The 21407-nt window shown below is 41.6% G+C and overlaps 2 protein-coding genes across 8 annotated transcripts in view; one reads left to right on the top strand and one right to left on the bottom strand.

Annotated features, from left to right (window-relative positions):
* Nucleotides 1–21407, top strand: part of LOC117269845 (ras-specific guanine nucleotide-releasing factor RalGPS1) — a 345328-nt gene that overhangs the window by 106430 nt on the left and 217491 nt on the right. The gene's annotated exons all lie outside the window — the stretch shown is intronic.
* LOC117269612 (angiopoietin-related protein 2-like) overlaps nucleotides 2053–21407 on the bottom strand; it is an 86037-nt gene continuing 66682 nt past the window's right edge. The window contains exon 5 of the mRNA XM_033646773.2: nucleotides 2053–3351. Within this exon, the coding sequence (XP_033502664.1) occupies nucleotides 3152–3351 (200 nt within the window). The 3' untranslated portion in view covers nucleotides 2053–3151. The remainder of the gene's footprint in view (nucleotides 3352–21407) is intronic.

The raw sequence follows: 21407 nt of genomic DNA, 5'->3' as shown, positions 1-21407 counted from the left end.
TTAATTAAAAATTAATTTACACACAGAATATCTGGTAGTATCTGCACACTAATATAGCCTAGTAATTGCTCCTTTCAACAGACCAGAAAATCTTTTGAGGGTGGAGGGAATAACTGAGTTGTCCACACTGAACTGCTGGTTACTGTTTGAATATAGAGAAGCTGCTTTAACCTGGAAATCCTGCAATAATGGTCTATTTGTGAAAAGTATTTTTGTGAATCCTGTCTACATTTAAAGGCTTTAATCTATTTCACAATATCCATGTGTGGTGGATCTTGTTACCTTGGTGCTGGTAACTTTGAAGAATAGTTGAAGGAGTACACAGCTGAGTCAGGATATGGTTAAATAGCTCTGCATACAGACTGGAAATCAGGGAAACAGCTAACCTGGTTCTGCCCAGAGTTTAAAAAAATACACCTACCAGCACCTCTAAACCTCACTGAACTATTATCAAACCCAAATATTGGATGACATTAAGAGACAAAGGACTTGACAAGTAGAATATCCTGACAAATTAGACAGATTTACTGCAATCTTTTAGGAAATTGTTACAAAAATAAATAACCAGTTTATGTTCTGTAGAACGGGCGGCACGGTGGTGTGGTGGTTAGCACTGTCTCCTCACAGCAAGAGGGTTGCCGGTTCAATCCCGGGTGTGGGAGCCCTTCTGTGCGGGGTTTGCATGTTCTCCCCGTGTCAGCGTGGGTTCTCTCCGGGCACTCCAGCTTCCTCCCACAGTCCAAAGACATGCAGATTGGGGACTAGGTTAATTGATAACTCTAAATTGTCCGTAGGTGTGAATGTGAGTGTGAATGGTTGTTTGTCTCTATGTGTCAGCCCTGTGATAGTCTGGCAACCTGTCCAGGGTGAACCCTGCCTCTCGCATGATGTCAGCTGGGATAGGCTCCAGCCCCCCCCCGCGACCCTTAAGAGGATGAAGCAGTTAGAAGATGAATGAATGAATGAATGTTCTGTAGAATGTAGTGTAAAAATTAATCCCTAATCCAGTAAAAGTGTTATAATACATAAATTGATCAAGAAACAAAGCCTTATAACCATCATGTAATCATGTTTTATGCATAAGTTCTTATAAAACTGATTGAAATGCATCTATATGTGTTAAAGCATTGTTATACATGTTAAAGTATTCATAAATTAGAGTTATGAGTTAACATTGTAGACACGCCACAGAACATAACCTATTATGCTCTGTATAATGATAGCACACACACACATTCAAATGTTTGTACTACAAAGCAAATCTGAAGCTAAGGGTGGAAAATTTGGGAACTTCCAGGCTCAAATCGAAAGCAATACACCATTAAAAACGGGCCTGTTCACAATTGGACAAAAAGAAAAAGGTTGCCACCAATAGCTTTACATTGAAGAGGGATGGATTAGCAGAAGAAGGTGGAGACTAAAGAGAGTCTCCACCTTCTTCTGCTAATCCATCCAGCATAAAAGCAGACGCACTGAAAGTGATTTCAGTCCTGCTCCGGAGTGTGACTCGATGAGTTGTATGTGTTAAAGCTTGTGAACACATTAAACTCAATTGCATCAGATTCTGCCTGTCTCCAGTGTTTCTTTGAGTATTACTTAGCTGAATCCAAGGTACCAGATTGACGAAGTCAAGTGGAGGACAAGGTTGGGAGCCTACAGGCCCACTTCCAGGCGCCGATTTTTACCTCTACAAGAACTGATCCTTCTATATATCATACTTACAGAATATAATATAAGCACTAGTAATTATCTGAAGTGCCAGTTTTTTGCCAGCAGACATTTTTGATTTTTGGATATACACCGATCAGCCAAAACATTAAAACAACAGACAGGTGAAGTGAATGACTGATTATGTTATTCCAATGCATTGTTCTGCTGGGAAACCCTGGCTTCTGGCATTCATGTGGATACCACCTGACATGTTCCACCCACTCAAACACCGCTGCAGACCAATTACCCCTCCTCATGGCAACAGTACTCCCCAATGGCAATGTCCTCCCAGCAGAAAAAAAGCAGCACACTGGGGGGGCAGAACAATGCATTGGAACAAAATAGTCAAAGTTATTCACTTCACCTGTCATTGGTTTTATTTTCTGGCTGATTGGTGTAAATTTCTTTGTCTTTGCAATGTGATTTCATTCAGCACATAACAGATAAAGAAATTCTTTTGTAAATTTTATATTGTATTGTATGTAGAAGTCTTTGATATGCACATCATCAAAATCAGGTTATCAACAAAATCTCCAAAAGCCCACACAGGGCAGAACACGTGAGATATTACATTCACTTAATGTATGTTTGTCTGTGCTTTTGTTGATTTGTGTGCAATGTTGATTTGACCCATAACTTTACCCTCAACATCGACGGCTCCGCAGTATCCACCTCCCCTCACATCCGAAATCTTGGCGTTATTCTCGATCAATCCCTCTCCTTCGACCAGCACATTAAACACATAGCCAAAACAGCCATCTTTCACCTCAAGAGTATCGCCCGCCTCCATCTATCCCTTTCCTCCTCAGCTGCAGAAACCCTCATCCACGCCTTCATCACCTTCTGTCTGGACTACTGCAACAGTCTACTCTATGGCTCATCTTCAAAAACCCTCAATAAGCTCCAGTATATGCAGAACTCTGCTGCTCGGCTACTCACCCACTCTCTCACCCATGACCTCCTCACCCCCATTCTCCATAAGCTCCACTGGCTCCCCATCCCCCAGAGAATCCACTTAAAAATCCTCCTCATAACATACAAAGCCCTCAATAACCAGGCCCCACCCTACCTGTCTGAGTTCCTCCATCATCACGCTCCCACCTGCACACTCCGCTCTGCTGATGCCAACCTCCTGTCCCACCCCACCCGGACCAAGCATAAATCCTGGGGGACATAATGTATCATTATTATTATTATTAATAATAATAAAAAAAGCAAAAATCTATGCCTGTAGGATGAATAAAATAACAAAATGCTGCACAGCTCCTATTGCATTACAGCATGAGCCTTTGCAATTTCAAGCTATATTATCAGCATAAATCAACCAATAGCAAAAACAAACAAAACAAAAACTAAAAACAAAGACTGACATTTAAAATTAAGAATTCATACTTTTTGGAATAAAGAAATGGAAACCCCTGTGAGATTTTTTTTTTAAGTGTTAATGGAAGGTGTTGGCATTGGGTCGTATCATCATGGTCACTTTCTTCAGAGAATAAGCTCCTCCTCTGAACTCGGCCCAGTATACCCCATCCTGGTTACGGCTGCGGTAATGCCCATTGCGGTACCACACACCATTAAGGTTGGAATGAGCACAGGCGTTATACCACCACCCTCCCTTCTGGTAGTGTGCGCAGTTACCTGGAGACACAAGAAATCAAATCAGAACTACTAGTATACCAGCTCTGATATTCTCTCGTTCAAAACATTAAATCTGGATCAGGATGAGTCTCATGTTTTGCTTTCTAGGATCAGATAATCCATCTTACTTTTATGCTAGTTTATCAAAGTAACATTCAGTTAGATCACCTTGTTTCAGATAGACTTTTCAAGATTACCAGATACGAATAACCAGTGCTCTAAAATGGGCTACACATCACAATGGACACGTGCTACGTAAAAAAAAACAGGTACAATAGCCAGCATGGCCTCACTTAAAGTGTTTTTATTTGTGGAGACTGAAAAAAAAGCATGGGGAATACAACTGTTAGAAAAGACTTTTGAATGTGTCATTGTAATTAATACAAAGTAATGAATAAAATTTCAAATTAAAGTACTAATCCTAAAGATTTTCATTTGAATAAATGTCTGGTAAGTCATTATAATGGAATGAGGTAACACAATGGTGACTGCCCTGATGAAAGCCATTGTGTTTGCAGTTTTATGAACTGGGTGCCTGCGGCAACAATACCAGGAAAACTCACCAGTGGCATACATACATTAACCTCCTAAGACCTGGGCTTTGGTTTGGCTTGCATTTTACATTTCTTCTAGCTATTTGGGGTTAGGAGAAACCAATAAAGATAATAACCAGGTATTATCTTTGAACATGAAGCTCTTTTTGAAAAAATTGTATTCACACATGGGGACACTCGGTCTGAGTTTCCTCAGAACACAATCAAGACACCATTGTTTAACAAAGTGCAATCTTTTTTATTTTCAGCCTGAATGCTGTTTTCAACATTTTTCATTGTCACTGTTGCATAATGTAACTGAATGTTACTGAATGTTCTGAACATGGATATGGAAAAACAAAATTTACAAGAAACATGCAGCATATCCTAAAACCTTGACAATTTGCTTATGTTTTGTTTTTACTTTTTTGTAAGAACATTGTTAGGAATGTCCTTTTTTTCTGTGGGAACAGGTGATCACACTTAACCTGTGTGAAAGCCTGTGTAACAGTTGCATGCAGCTTGCAAGCACAAGAACACCTTGCATGTTACACACCGGACTCAAGTTCTCCCAGGACAGCCTGTCGCTCTGCAGCGCACTGCATTCTTCAGGTCGACCACCTCTGGAAGATGTGCATTAGCCCTTCTGCAGAGGGTGATGTGGGGCACTTCCCTCATGGGACGTTTTTTTTCTGGCTCAAAATGGTCTGTGTTGTCTTCCTCCTCTGAGAGGTCTGTACTGTCTTCCTGTACATTGTTATGCTGGGCCAAGAATGTCTTAGCCACTTCCATTCGAAATTCAAGAAATTGCATGATGCCCTTTCTTGGTGTGCGGCATGCTGTGTGGTCTTGGCGGTACAGTAGCCAGCTGTTGGCCAAAGCAACATCTGTAAAGTGCATGAGCATCCGAAGCGTCCACTTCTTGGTAAGTCAAAAGTCAAAGTCTATTTATTTGTTTCCCTTGGGAGAAATCTGGATTGGAGACAGGGTACTGCTGCTTTAAACAGCACGAAACATACAAACAAAAATACATAAAAGACAGTAAAACATTCAGCATCTAAAAAAAAAAAAAAAAAAAAGGCTTTTTCCTCTGCATGCTCTTTGTTCTCCAAACAAAGAGAGCTATGTGACACCCATCTCCACAGGAGGTCTCACCTCACACCTCAGTGAGACACAAGTCTCACAACTTGATTGGACAGGACTTTTACAGTGACATGTGACTCTATGATGTCACAGGCCTGCAAAGATCTGCTCCCTTCAAACAGATCTCTCTCTCTTGCTCTACAGCTGCGTAGCAGTGCACACCTCTTTCCGGCTGGGCCTGGAACAGCAGAGGCCCAGACCCTTGCTCCATAGCCCTAAACCACTAAAGGGAGGGCAATGGATCACAGACTCTCTTGCAACACAAGGTTTGCAACTAGCTTTCCAGCAACAAGGAACTAAGTGAGTTAGCACCCAGTGTCTAACTCTGCTAAACCCTCAGAGTTTCACCTTTGGAACAAAGGACCCAACAAAGACTGCACCTGGAACCATCTTCCCAGCCTTCTTCTGCCGGCTAACAAAGCAGTACACCACCAAGTGACTCTTTCTCTCATCCATTCAAGGATCGGTAATGTAACAACTGGGCATAGCTTATCACAGCTTTACAGGCTAAGCAAGACTGTTTAACTTGTTGTATGTGATTTAATGCTGTCATTGAGTTATTGTTGTGATTGTTTGCAGTTAGGTCATTGATTAGTTGGCTTCGCCAAAGCTAAGTGTTTAGTTAGTTAGCACACAACTAAACAATCTCTGCACTAATCCAGACCGTTTGCAACATACGTCACATTGACACAGATTCATTAACAAATAGGCTTTCACCAGAGCTACACCCAAACAGGCATCTCAAAGTTCCTGCTTCTTTTCCTTTGTCCTGACCACACGGTCAGACAAACACCTCCCCTGACCTGAAGCAAGCCTTGATTCAGCCATTTTGGTAGTTCTCTGTTGTCAGCCATTTTGTTTTGTAGGCCAAACGGCTCCTTAATCACCACACCCGCCTTTGTCTTTCTCTTCTTTTTCTCTCTCTCACACACACACACACACACACACACACACACACACACATACACACCAAGCTTGTATATAGTTAGTTAGAATTTGTGTGTTTTGGTTTGCTTCGCTAGTTTGTGAATAAATATAATTCTTTGGAATCATACCTGCTGTCTGTTTAATGTTGCACAAGAGTGAATGAATAGTCAACCTCTGCTGCGTCAAGAACTCCGAGATCCTTCAGGCGTTACTGTTAATTTTGGTTGTTGTCATTAATTTAATTATTAATCAAAACTCCAAATTAATAGTTTAGCGTATTTTATGAGACTGATATCTTTAACTGGCTATAATTTTTCCCTTTACGGGTATGGTGCCCCACGAGGTGATTTTTGGTGCCGCCGTGTGAGGTAAATATATGTTGATCCCAACACATTTGGTGCCTCCGTGTGAAGCCCTCATGTGTTGACCCCAACATATTTGGTGTCCCTTGGTGAGGCCTAAAAATGTTGACCCCAACACAGTACACCTTTACCAGGACGGAGAGTTTCAGAGAGACGATCAATGACCAAGCCCCCAAACCCAGTTCCCCTGGTTCCTGAACCTGCGCAATCAGTGCATCTGCACCCTGATACAACTCAAAGTCGAGCATGATGCCTTCTGCTAAAGCACAAACAAAGTTTTTCATGCCAACTGGATTTGGCTTCATTGGCAGATATTGTCGATATGGACAAGGTCCTGTCAATGGTATCATCTGCTCATCAATAGAAATGCACTCGGGTCTTCCCTGAAACCTGCAGCCTTTCAGAATGCAGTCCAGAAAAGGCCTCACCTTCTAGAATTTGTCACACCCCCTCAGGTCCTCTGGAATGTCATCATCAATGACCAGCTTTATTGATTGCCTCAGTTTGAAAAATCAGTCGTGTGTGAATCTTTCTGTGATGGCTGGGAATCTTAACGTACTGGACCAGTACATCCAGATTTGTGGGTATGGCACACAGGACATCAAAATTGAGGCACCAAAGAAATGATACACCTCGTCAACTGTTGTGTTGAGTGGGTACCCACTCTGAGCTAGTGCCGTAGCATTGGAGCAGTATACAATCAGTTTCATCAAATCTTTATCAATATACTGGTTCACATAGTCCAGTGCAGTCCAGCCTTCTCTGTCCTGCTCAGTTTCCTCCTCGGGCTCAAACTGGGCTAGGTTTGGTGTCAATTGAGCAGCCCTCCAGCGCACCCCACATCCTGCAGAAATAGAGTCAGAAGGAAAATATTGCAAAGTAAGTTTACACATATCTCCATACATGGGATTCACTGAGGTGTATTGCCAGAGATATCACATAAAGAATTCAACGTGTAAGAACAGGTGGTCCTGGTGTTGGCTCTTCAGAGTCATCGTTTGGGCCATCAGACTCAACCCACAGCGGGTTGACGTCTGGGAATGCATGATATGGCAATGCTACGGTCTGAACGATAACCTGTAGACTGGTGTTGTAAATTAGCCCCTTGCAACAATGACACAACACAGTGCATCTTGTTCTTTGGCAACTGTATGTTTCAGTTCCACTGTTACTGTGATTTTATGTAGAACAAACTAAATCACTGGCTCACCATTAGTTTCACCAAGGAGACGTTTACGTCCCCGGCTGGCCTCAGTGGGCTATGGAATGGGGTCCTCATTCCCACTCCTCTCCTCCTCACTGTTGCTTGGCTCTTGTTGTGGAGGATAGTAATCAGCATCCTCAGACAATTCCTCTACCTCTGAGTTGTCCCCAGCAATTGTCTCCAGTTCTAATTCCAGTGCCTCTGACAGAGGAATATGCTCTGGAAATGATATCATGAGAAAAATTAAATAAGAATCAATGTAAAGTTATTTATCACACATACAATGTCAATTTATTTATGTTGTAAACTATTGTAAAGTAATGTTTTCTAACAAAATCTTCCCAAAATACATTTTCACACTGACATTCTTTGCTAACATTTTTACATTTTCAACGAGGCTGAGTCCCACTGTCCACATGTGTGGATTTTGCAGTATGGTAGATCTTTACTGTTACAAACTTTTGTCAAATTTGCATGCCATATTAACCATACAACACTATTATGTATACCTTAACAAGAATCAACAATGAAATTCTGTTATGTTTTTTACCTTTTTGACGTTTTGGTCGGGTGTGGCTGCCTGACTTTTCTGATGAGTTGGCCGCCATCTTGAAAATACTGTGTGAGGTGTTTTTCTCTTTAGTCACCACCAGATGGCAGTGTAAGTGTCCATGTTTGTGGACAACAGGTTCCAGTTACACAGAATTAAGTATTATAGTGCAGACAACCAAAAATGTGATGTCCACGTATGTGGACGCCAGGTCGTAATCTGCTCTCACACACACCAAAACATACATACATGCACACACACATGCAACTCTTCTATCCTATGGTAACCCTTTCATCTTGCCAGCTGCAGGACTCATAAGACGAGCTGATATAACAGTAGCTGTGGCTCAGGTCGTATAGTGGGTCGTCCACTTATCGTATGATCAGCAGTCTGATCCTCAGCCCTTCCTGTCCACATGTTTAAGTATCCTTGGGCAAGATACTGAGCCCCAAATTGCTGCAGATGGCTGTGCCATTGGTGTGCGAGTGTATTTAAACTGAGTAACAGGTGGCAGCTTGTGGGATAGCCTCGGCCACCAGTGTGTAAATGGGTGAATGTGACTCTGTAGTAGGCACTTTGAGTGGCTGGAAGACTAGCATGGCGCTATATAAGTGCAACTCCATTTACAATTTACCCAGATAAACTGAGTCTGGTCTCAAGCCAGTCTGCCAACAAATACACTACAGCCACTGCTTATCGCCATAGGTGCCACCAAAGACAACGCAAAGGAGATCTTAGAGATTGTAGCTTTACATAAGTTTTATTTGATATTGACAGAGATTGTAGCTTTACATAAGTTTTATTTGATATTGACAGCTATTTGAGGTATTTTTTATGCCAAAATCCTTTATTTTTCTTTACTGTACTAAAAGGCTTTATAGGTAGCCTAATGCCTACTGAATTTACTTTATCACTGTAATAGTTCAATATATTAACATGGACCGGTTATGCTTTTTGGGGTTCTCCCTCTTCTTTAGTGTGTATATAGCATTTTTCTGCCTCTATAAGGTCTGCTAAATAAAAAAAAAATAAATAAAAATAAGTCCAGGCTTAAGGCGGTCTGTCTCCCCACAGACACACAGCTCCTGAACTACCTGAAACAGCTTGTTTGAATTTCCTGCCTTTTTTTCCGCAAAGTTATTTCCTAACAATGTACAAATTAGTAATGCACACAGTGCCTGCCTGCTGGCCACTGAGCTGCACCCCCAAACACACCTGCTCTGAGCAGAGCCGGAGGAGAGGCTGCAGAGTTTTAACTGTTGAGAAGCTGTTAAGGAGATGCCATGTCTAGGAGACGCTGCTTTTTTCATTGTGACCAAAAATTGCCCTTGTTTGGACTGCCAAAGGACGAAGGAGCAAACACGAAGTGGTTGGAATTTATTTTGAATACAATTCCTCCAAAATACAACCTGAACATTTTATTGTGTTCCCTCTATTTATCTGATGATTGTTTCACAAACTGGCAACAGTTTACAGCTGGATTTTCAAAGCGATTTCACTTGAAAGACGGGACAGTTCCCACTTTGTTGGGCAAATCTGGAGATTTGGGATCACAACCTGTAAGTATGCTTTATGAGTTGTGAACTTGTTGTGTAAAAACAAACCAGGGAGCTGCTACAGAGTGTTTAAGTGTGGAGTAGATGGCTGTAGGAGCTAACATTAGGCTGTACACCCAGTGCTTAGCTGTAAGTCTCGGCTAACTGGCTAACCAAAGCTGTTGTTTTGAGATGCTTTTGCTACTTGGCGTACAGTAAGTTAAACTGCCAGCTGGGTGGTCTCAGTAAGATGAATTTAATGATTTAATTGTGGAGACTCTAACAGAGCTAACAATTTTTCGCATGTCCATATTGACAAAAGTTGAAACATTTTCTATGTTGTATGTGATGCCCGAGCTAAGCAGCTACTACCGCTAGCTCAAGCGTTAAGCCGACAATGCGGCAGCAATCAGACCTGGGGTCGAATTAAGACCTTCATTTATTTGTCAGAATTTGTGGCTGCACGAGTTTGATTGTGAATCGGCTTTTGAGGAGGACCTTTTATGCTTTCTCCCTTTTCCTTTGTGTTTTACACAGCATTATAGCCATAGGCCTTGGCTAACTGGCTAACCAACGTTATTGTTTTGTAACGCTTTTGCCACACAGCATGCAGTAACGTTAAGTTAAACTGCTAGTCTCGGTAAGATGAATTTAGTGATTAAATTGTTGAGAATTAACAGAGCTAACAATGTGCAGCATGTCCATATTGACAAAAGGGTTGACATTTCAGTGTGATGCCCGATCTCAGCAGCTAACTGCCGCTAGCTGGGGCGATTAGCCTACAGCATGGTTGGAGGTCAGACCTGCATTTATTTGTCAAAATGTGTGGCTGTACTCAGAGTTTTTATATGTTTCATGGAAAATGTACATTGTGTTTTTTTACCTTGTGTCTTACATGGAGGCCGTTCACAATATCGTTACTGAACATTGTAGTTAGTCTGAGTTATACAGCTTGGGAGGTATTTATGTGATGAAAGGACGTTGTATTTGTGTCTGTCTCCACATGTGGTCTACTGATTTTACAAGGAGGGCACAACACTGTTTAGCGATTTAGAGTTGACTAAGGATGGGTACCGAAACGCGGTACTAAATTTGATTAAATTATTAAAGACCATAGTATTGATAAGTGCTGACGGTATGTTCCTTTATCTGTACTATCTGTGCACATTTTGGTTTAATTCATTATCATCTTGCAGTCTCTCATCTGCGCTCTGTGCCGGGGCTGAACTCCTAAACATACACACATACACACACAAGGTAACCAGTGAACAGACGAGCAGCCGCAGTGGAAACAAAGTGAAGATAACTCAAAAATTACTCAAGTTGACGGCAGCTACACTCGTTACTGTAAGTGCAGTTAAACCTTGGTGAGTAAGAAGCCAGTACTTTATCAATACATGTGTTCAGCAAGCATAAACATGTACACATGTAGCCAGTGATATTCAATATGCTCTGTCAACAGTCTCTCATCCACCAACACCAACATTATGTTTTACACAAGGACAGCACGCCAGTTTGGCTAATAATAAATTGTTGCTAATAAGCTCAAATGGCAGCTGTCTGTATGTAGACTAACTTAGTTTGAATTGGGCAGATACTTTTAAACTTAGCTGCTGGCTGAGACAGCTCTCTACCAGCACCAGTGTTACTGGTACACAGTGAATCACATCAGCAGAGTGGGAGCAGAACAGAGGACAGGAAGAATGACTTATAGTGACTACTAAAAACTAAACCTCATTCAGTATTGTGATGTCAGGAATATTATTTATACAGTGACATTGCTGTTGTAAAAATTACTGTTGCTGCTCTGGAAAGAACATTTAATTATATTCAAAATATTCAATAATCCTGTTCTGCATGTATTTTTTTAATTAATATATTTTCTAAAAAGCAATTATTTAGAAATGAAAAGGACAGACAAGAGTACCAATAAAGTACCGAATCGATAAGGAGTATTGATAAAAGTAGTAGTATCGATAAAATCCTAACGATAACCATCCATAATGTTGACTGTTTTCATTTGGTGCAATATCAGTTTAGGATGCTTGATTTTCATTTGTCTTTTAGAGTACATCACAGTGGGGCCCTGCTGCTCAACACCACTACAGCCAGGATGCCAAACGGACCCTCCACAAACCGTCTCAGTGGGCACACAGTCTGTGGCATCTCAAAAGATGGTAGTGATTAGCACATAGCCCTACAGGGCTACTCTGAGCGAGCAGCCTGAGAAGCAAAGGTACGTAACACAGAAATTATATGTGTTTTTGTTCTTGAGATACAGTACCTGAAAATATTTTACAGTACTCATATACTGTTTCCCAAAAGCTTCAGGATATACATTTCTGCATCACATTATCACATGCCTTTGACTTTGTTATGATGTTAGAGCAGGAAAAAAATTGTGTGTGTGTGTGTATATATATATATATATATATATATATATATATATATATATATATATATATATGTATATGTATATATATATATATGTATATATATATATATATATATATATATATATATATATATATATATATTCATATTTCAGTGTGGTTAGTGCTACCAATTTTCACACGGGAGGTTGGGGTTCGAATCCCGGCCAGGGCGGACATCATCCAGTAAGGGTCCTAAGGCAAGACTCCTAATGCTATACCTGCTGACCTACATAATAATTGTATTACAATACAGATAGAGTCATACTGGCTCGGACGTCGCCCGTGTCAACAAGGTCCGCGTCAGTTGTCAGTTGAAACCAGGGCAATCTGATGGCGAAAGGGTTACTGGAACAAGATATATATGGACAAGGGCGGAGAACATGGAATTGATGGATGCTACTATACCAGCAACCCCAGAGAGAGGGGATATATGCAGAGAATGTGGGACCTATGGATACTTCGAAACCCACAATCAAGAAGAAACTAAGAAACATCTGGCAGCACAGAGTTCCAACATCTGTAACCGCCAACTACTATCACAACTAGAGATCAATGAAATGCTACAACAGTGCTACGGCAAAGGGGAGCCAGGACGCCAGGTCAGAAGGGGGATTTTATCATCCCCCCACAATGCGAGATTGGGTACCAAGCCCCAGTAGATACAAACAGCCTCAATGAAAGAGCAGCTGACCTGAAAAGGAAGATCGTGAGCAAATTGGAAATCTGGAGCCTCCGACATATCCTGAATCGAGTTGCCAAGTACCTTAAGATGATCTGCTAGAACAGCAACAACAACATAAGAAATATAGCCGCAAGCGGCAATACTGGGGTTCAAGCCAGCATGGAAATTTAAAACTTGAGAGCTGGGTAGAATAAAGAGCTTTGACAGTTCAGGACACCTGCTTAAAAGATTACCAACAGGTTTTATGACAATCAGACAGATGCTCATTCATTTATGTCCAAATCATTATTGGGCCACGTTCTTCTTTGGAAGCACTGTCGCTTCCTATTGGTCAACTGCAGAAACATTTTTGGACAAGCATTAATGGCTTAATTAAAAAAGTCCACCAAGTTTGGTGATGTTTGAAAAAACCCTCACAGATTCATGGCTGAATTTTGTGAAAGGCCTTTGCACTTATTTGGAACTTGTGGCACCCCCTATTGACCGATTTCAGAATAAAGGTTTCATAATTATTATTTAATTGGACACTTTATGGACACCACAGCTGTCTGCTGTTTTGCACATACAATCACTTGCACTAGATGTGCTCATTATTATCCACTTCCTATTATTTTTATTATTATTATTATTATTATTATTATTATTATTATTATTATTATTGTTATTGTTATTTATCGCCGTCTCTTGTATTTTTGTACTTATTTGCATGCCTAGTTATTGAAGTTTTTTAAGTTTAAATTTGAAATCTTTAATCAGACTCTTTCTCCTTGACTGCTGTAACACTGGAATTTCTCAATTATGGGATCAATAAAGGTGTATCTTATCTTATCTTATCTTATCTTATCTTATCTTATCTTATCTTAGCCTGCAAGTTTTGTAATGATTGGACAATCAATTTCTGATTTTTAGTCTGATTTGTGTTACTGCATGCCCATTTTTTGCATTTGTGGTGCCCCCTAGTGGTCAGTGTGAATGAAGCTTTAAGGATATGCACCTGAAACCTCTTCAGACATTGCTTGCAAGGTTTGTGATGATTGGCCCAAACGTTGTGGAGTCATTTGCTAAGCCATGCCCCCTTTAAAGTTTATTGATGAATATCTTCAAAAAGCAATCAGATATCAAGAACAGTAAAAGCGTTGGTGATAAAATTCTGAAAATAATCTCACATCGTTCTGCTGATTTCAGGTATATTATCAAATATTTTGGTGACATTTGGTCAAAAATTTGATCAAGTAGAAAACGTTGTGCATACAGTAGTAATTACAACAAGATAATGAACATGACTGTGAGCTAACCGTTAAAGCGATCTGAACACTATTTGAAACATGTGACATCTAGTACCCAAAGAATGTTTGTGGCAATAGTGGTTGCATTTAGATGAAGACTTTTGGAGATATTAATGTTAATTGATATTGCATATTCTTAAAAATATAGAGTGATGGACTTCTGAATTGACTATAGGTTGCAGTGCGACAAAGTTTTGTCACCATTCAGTGGATGTTCTGAAAAAAATTCAGCTGTGTAGGACACACTGGTGATTTATTATGATTTTTTGAAGTATGGACTTAGCCTGGAAATACAGACCCAAATCTAGAAAGATTTAGGGTCTGGCTATGAGTAATGAAAATGGCCCAACTCAAGGGGCAGCACCAAGCATGCATTTGAAAATATCACTGCACGCAATTGGATAACACTACGACCAATCAGACAAAAAACTTAGAGCTTAGCTACCAGCAGAGCTAACTGGTAGATTAGACTCTTGCCGTATCCGGTCGGCAAAACAGCAAAAACGTCCTTCTTGCAAAGGAAAGATTCAAGCGCCGTCTTCTGTTCCTCTTTTAGAGAAAAAGCCAAGTCTAACTCGTTCACTGTAGCGGCCAAAGCCGTTTCAAACAGCTGGTGTTCATCCGTAGCCATCTTGCAGTGTTTACTGACTGATTCCAGACTTCGTCGTTGCAGCGCTGTCGTCATCTGTTTAGCTCACCTCTGGCCCGCGTATATCAGATACACCGATGTGATTGGTGCAGCTCGGCTCCAACGGCATGGGTAATGAGCATCATTACTGATTGCCAGAGTGACTCGCTGGGCAAATTCAAATTGTGCTCTTGGGAGAACTCTGGATTTCCAAGGTAGTATGGACTGTGAAATGTCTTGAAATTTAGATTTAACGTAATAAGCCACACCCCCTTTAAGCAATAATTTTCATATTTTGTGCATCAGCTGAGACATGACCCTAGATGAAGCAAACCAAGTTTTGTACAAATACCATAGGCTGATTATGATGCATGTGTAGCGCTCCCTATTGGTTGATTTGAATCAAACTCATACAATGTGATTCAGATACTTATGTTGACATTTTCGACAAGTTTTGTGACAATTGGCTTAATGGTTAAGGAGTAAAATCCATTTATGTGCTAAGCCACGCCCTCTATAAAGTTCATTGGTATCACCAAAACGCAATGACATATTAAAAAGTCCTAAACGTGAAAAATAAAGGGATGATCCGCACACCAATAGAAGCTCCCATAGACAAATTTATTGTCTCATAGTGTGACATTTCGAGCCAGCAGGCTCAGCCTCAGACTTAAGTCACACTATGAGAGAATAAATTTGTCTATGGGAGCTTCTATTGGTGTGCGGATCATCCCTTTATTTTTCACGTTTATACTTTTTTGATCCAGCACCCTGAACCTTCACTGTCGGATGTGCGTGTTTTTTGATCTTTACTTAAATTAAAAAGTCCTAACAACTTTTGTAAAGCTCCATCCCATGATGATCGACAGAATGTTTGGTGCAAATCAGACCTACGCCTTAGGAGGAGATGTAAAAAGTCTTATTTCACAAAATACAATATGGCGGACAATATAGTAAGCGGACTTTTAGGGCTCCTTAGGCTTTCGTAGAACCCCTTGGCCTGACGATGTTTTTCAAGTTTCAAGTCAATCTGACACATGGTGAGGGTGGTGGCCTTTCAAATCCAAATTTTTCTTCAAATTTTTTTTTGAGCAGCACACAACTTCCAATGATTGGTGAAAATTTCATGAATAATAATAATAATAATTATTATAATGATAACAGGACCTATACATGCACAAAGTGGAGAGATGTCAGAGTGAGGGGGCTGCCCTTTGGTGAGGCGCCCTGAGCGGTTGGGGGGTTCGGTGCCTTGCTCAAGGGCACCTCGGCAGTGCCCAGCAGGTGAACTGGCACCTCTCCAGCCACCAGTCCATGCTCCATGTTTTGGTCCGGACAGGGACTCGAACAGGCGACCCTCCGGTTCCCAACCCAAGTCCCTATGAACTGAGCTACTGCCGCCCAGTGTCAAAGATGAAGAGCTGGACAGCACCAGGCCCAGATATGATCTATACATACTGTCTGAAAAAGCCAACTGCACTCCATGATTGCCTAGCAGCACAGATGAACCAGCTGCTAAGGGATGGGGATGGGACCCACCCAGAATGGCTGACACAGGGCAGGACAGTCCTGATCATGAAAGACCCCCAGAAGGGAACAATCCCATCCAACTACAAACCGATAAGCTGTTTTTCCACAACATGGAAGCTCCTATCAGGCATCATAGCGGCTAAGATAACAAGGCATATGGGCCAATACATGAGCAAGGCACAGAAAGGAATTGGCAGTAACACCAGAGGAGCCAAGCACCAGCTACTGGTAGACAGACCAATCGCCTGAGACTGCAAGAGCAGGAAGACCAACCTGTGCACCACCTGGATTGACTTTAAGAAAGCCTTCAAGAAAGCCCACAACTCAATGCCACACACATGGATACTAGAATGTCTGGGACTATACAAGATCAACAGGACACTAATGGCCTTCATAAAGAACTCCATGCCCAAGTCAGCATCAAATGCGGCATATACCAAGGGGATGCACTGTCACCACTGCTGTTCTGCATAGGCGTGAATCCCCTCAGTCAGATCTTCAAGAAGACCAGCAACAGATACCATTTCGAAAGTGGAGTAACAATCAGCCATCTGCTCTACATGGATGACATCACGCTGTATGCCAAGAATGAGTGAGAAATTGACTCACTGATCCGCGCCACCAGGATCTACAGCAAGGACATAGGGATGTCATTCGGATTAGACAAATGTGGCCAGATGGTATCAAAGAGAGGCAAAATGATCAGAACTGAGAGAGTCAAACTACCAGCGGGCAACATAGGAGATATCCAGGACAGCTACAAGTACCTTGGGATCCCACAGGCTAATGGAAATCATGAGGAGGCCGCAAGGAAGTCGACCACAACCAAATACCTCCAGAGAGTAAGGCAAGTCCTGAGGAGTAAGCTGAATGGCCAGAACAAGGTACGAGCCATCAACATGTATGCATTGCCAGTCATCAGATACCCAGCTCAGATCATAAGCTGGCCAAAAGAGGAGATAGTAGCCACAGATATCAAGACAAGAAAGCCCCTCACTATGCATGGAGGGTTCCACTCGGAGTCCAGCACCCTGAGGCTACACTTAGTGTATAGCCTCAGGGTGCTGGCGAAACATCCAAAATCCAGGAGTACATCAAGAAGATAGCTCCAAAGTAGTGTTGCACAGTCTACTGGTACCAATGGTAGACCGCGGTACTAAAACACCACGGTACATATGATACCATAATGTTGGAGTACCATAGTACCACGGTACTTCACGGTACCACTACTGTGGATAAGTTCAAAGTCTAATTGCAAGAGGGTGAGTGTCCATGCACTGCCCAATAACGGTGCGCGCTGGCCACCTGGCACTCAATATGCTGCTGCAGTGGTTTGTTGACATTTCAGGTATTAGCTGAGTTATTGAGTAAGCAGTGAAAGTAATTATTTATTTCTTTTTACCCTTAGGCTAGATTTGTTTATTTATGCTACAGTGATTTGTTTTTCCACTGTATTTAAGTGTTAAATAAGTTAACAGAGCTCTACAGTGCGAGCATTTTACTCGCATTTGCGACTAAAAATATTTTTGTGCGAGCAAAAGAAATCATTCAGGAGCACGCTGTGCAAGTAGAGATTTCAACCGGCAGCAGAAACGATAGGCGAATCCTGCCGGTTGTGGGTTGAACAGGGGTCACAGACAGGAATACGGCGGAGCACTATGGCCACTGGCGACTGAGAAGCCCGGCTCTAGGTCCAATAATTTCAACTTCGTTGGTGTCATAACTGCCCAGAAGTACATGAACAGCCGAGCCGTAGCGGCACACAGGTATGTGACGTGTCAGAGGAGAAACGAGCCGTTCACATTTCTCTCTTTGTGGCAGGTAACGGTCCACAAACCTCACAGCACTGAAGGGACTGTTCTTAACTTATCAGAGGAGGAGGGTGGCTGGTTGATTTTTATTTTTATTTATTTTATTTTGATCCCCCCCCTATGTTAATCACTTATTGATGCTGTTTTTGAAGTATGAATAAGTCAGTAAGTAATTTATTCCATTGAAATATCATTCATGTATTATAGAAAAGGGATTTATCTTTTTATAAATGACAAAAGGCACATCTGCCTAATTTTTGTTGTGGTATCGTGATACTACTCAGAACCGTGATACTTTCACTGGTATCGTACCGTGGGTCCCAATTTTTGTACCATGACAACACTATGGATGAGCTACTAAGTGAATGCTGCAGACAACAGAAACCGGATGAGGGCAAAGAAGTGGAGGAGCAAACAACATGGAAGGACAAGCCCCGACATGGTGCATACCACTGTCAGATAACGCAAGTGGCTGATATCAAGAAGACCTACCAGTGGCTGAAGAATGCTGGACTGACAGCGCGGAGGCACTAATCATCACAGCAGAAGAACAGGCCCTAAGCACAAGGGCCATAGAGGCCAGGGTCTACCACAGCAGATCAGACCCAAACTCCCAGGCCTCTGGTGAAGGACCCGAGCTTGAGGATGACACAGATACCACCCTGGTGGGAGGGAGATTTATTTATATATGTACAGTACAGGCCAAAAGTTTGGACACACCTTCTCATTCAATGCGTTTTCTTTATTTTCATGACTAGTTACATTGTAGATTCTCACTGAAGGCATCAAAACTATGAATGAACACATGTGGAGTTATGTACTTAACAAAAAAAGGTGAAATAACTGAAAACATGTTTTATATTCTAGTTTCTTCAAAATAGCCACCCTTTGCTCTGATTACTGCTTTGCACACTCTTGGCATTCTCTCCATGAGCTTCAAGAGGTAGTCACCTGAAATGGTTTTCCAACAGTCTTGAAGGAGTTCCCAGAGGTGTTTAGCACTTGTTGGCCCCTTTGCCTTCACTCTGCGGTCCAGCTCACCCCAAACCATCTGGATTGGGTTCAGGTCCGGTGACTGTGGAGGCCAGGTCATCTGCCGCAGCACTCCATCACTCTCCTTCTTGGTCAAATAGCCCTTACACAGCCTGGAGGTGTGTTTGGGGTCATTGTCCTGTTGAAAAATAAATGATCGTCCAACTAAACGCAAACCGGATGGGATGGCATGTCGCTGCAGGATGCTGTGGTAGCCATGCTGGTTCAGTGTGCCTTCAATTTTGAATAAATCCCCAACAGTGTCGCCAGCAAAACACCCCCACACCATCACACCTCCTCCTCCATGCTTCACAGTGGGAACCAGGCATGTGGAATCCATCCGTTCACCTTTTCTGCGTCTCACAAAGACACGGCGGTTGGAACCAAAGATCTCAAATTTGGACTCATCAGACCAAAGCACAGATTTCCACTGGTCTAATGTCCATTCTTTGTGTTTCTTGGCCAAAACAAATCTCTTCTGCTTGTTGCCTCTCCTTAGCAGTGGTTTCCTAGCAGCTATTTGACCATGAAGGCCTGATTGGCGCAGTCTCCTCTTAACAGTTGTTCTAGAGATGGGTCTGCTGCTAGAACTCTGTGTGGCATTCATCTGGTCTCTGATCTGAGCTGCTGTTAACTTGCCATTTCTGAGGCTGGTGACTCGGATGAACTTATCCTCAGAAGCAGAGGTGACTCTTGGTCTTCCTTTCCTGGGTCGGTCCTCATGTGTGCCAGTTTCGTTGTAGCGCTTGATGGTTTTTGCGACTCCACTTGGGGACACATTTAAAGTTTTTGCAATTTTCCGGACTGACTGACCTTCATTTCTTAAAGTAATGATGGCCACTCATTTTTCTTTAGTTAGCTGATTGGTTCTTGCCATAATATGAATTTTAACAGTTGTCCAATAGGGCTGTCGGCTGTGTATTAACCTGACTTCTGCACAACACAACTGATGGTCCCAACCCCATTGATAAAGCAAGAAATTCCACTAATTAACCCTGATAAGGCACACCTGTGAAGTGGAAACCATTTCAGGTGACTACCTCTTGAAGCTCATGGAGAGAATGCCAAGAGTGTGCAAAGCAGTAATCAGAGCAAAGGGTGGCTATTTTGAAGAAACAAGAATATAAAACATGTTTTCAGTTATTTCACCTTTTTTTGTTAAGTACATAACTCCACATGTGTTCATTCATAGTTTTGATGCCTTCAGTGAGAATCTACAATGTAAATGGTCATGAAAATAAAGAAAATGCATTGAATGAGAAGGTGTGTCCAAACTTTTGGCCTGTACTGTATATATATATATATATATATATATATATATATATACACACACACGCACACACAGACACACTCACAAATTTTCTTTCATTTGGACTTTCAGCTGTCATCAACACCTATTAAGGGCATAGGTTTCAAACCAAGTACAAGACCTTGTGTTGAGTTGGATGAAAAAGAGGGAGAAACTTAAACAGAGCTAGTAGACCCTCATGATTCAACATGTAACCCTGGCGACTGTGTTATTACAGAGGAATCTGAGCAAAAATGTATTCTTTCAGTTTAGTTTTACCCTGCAGTAATTTGTAAATAATTTCATTTTTATTACCAACATAATAACATCAGATAAAATATTTAAAGTAGTTGTGGCAACACTTGAAATATATAAAGGAAATGTGGATTCAGGGAAGCACTTAATTTAAAAAGACAAGGAAATCAGTATTTTAATTCAATATTTTACAGACTGTAGATGACCTGATGAGGCTCTTCTTCCCCCAAATCTCCATCCCAAAGGACCTGACATCCCAGTATGAGGGACACTCAAAGGAGGAAGTGGTTGGCTTACACTCTCACTTAGCCAAGGGGCAGCTGGAGGCCAACGCAGTAACCAGCCCGATCAGGAAACTCCTGGCGTATCTGGAGTACAACACAGGACGGGATGGACACCTGAATGGAAAGAATTGGACACTATTAGTGTTGCAGTGTTGTAGATACACACTGCTGTGTTTATATTTATGTATCTATATCATTTGCTAAGTGTTCAGAATTGAGTTTACACAGTTGTACCTCATTACATGTCATAAAAACATACTCTTCTTCAGTTCTATGCCGTATAGTCATACCTGTAAATGCTTTGGATGTTTTGCAGGGTGTATGGCTTCAGTCAGACTCCAAGCCTGGATGGTGTATCAGGCATGTAGAATGACCTGGAACCTGGTTCATTACCCCAAAACCTAATAAGTAAAAAACAACACAGAGCATACTGTTTTATAAGTACGCAAATAAAGACTCAGGAGACAATAACACTGCATAGAACAAATATTGATCTGGGAAGCAACATGTGTTTTACTATGAAACTTTGATTTCATAGAAATGTGGAGAAACTGTAACACATTGGTAAATT

The sequence above is a fragment of the Epinephelus lanceolatus genome, chromosome 19 (genome assembly GCF_041903045.1).
Source record: "Epinephelus lanceolatus isolate andai-2023 chromosome 19, ASM4190304v1, whole genome shotgun sequence".
NCBI classification, from domain to species: Eukaryota; Metazoa; Chordata; class Actinopteri; order Perciformes; family Serranidae; genus Epinephelus; species Epinephelus lanceolatus.
The sequence above is the reverse complement of the archived record's forward strand: the minus strand, read 5'-3'. Positions and strand labels throughout refer to the sequence as shown.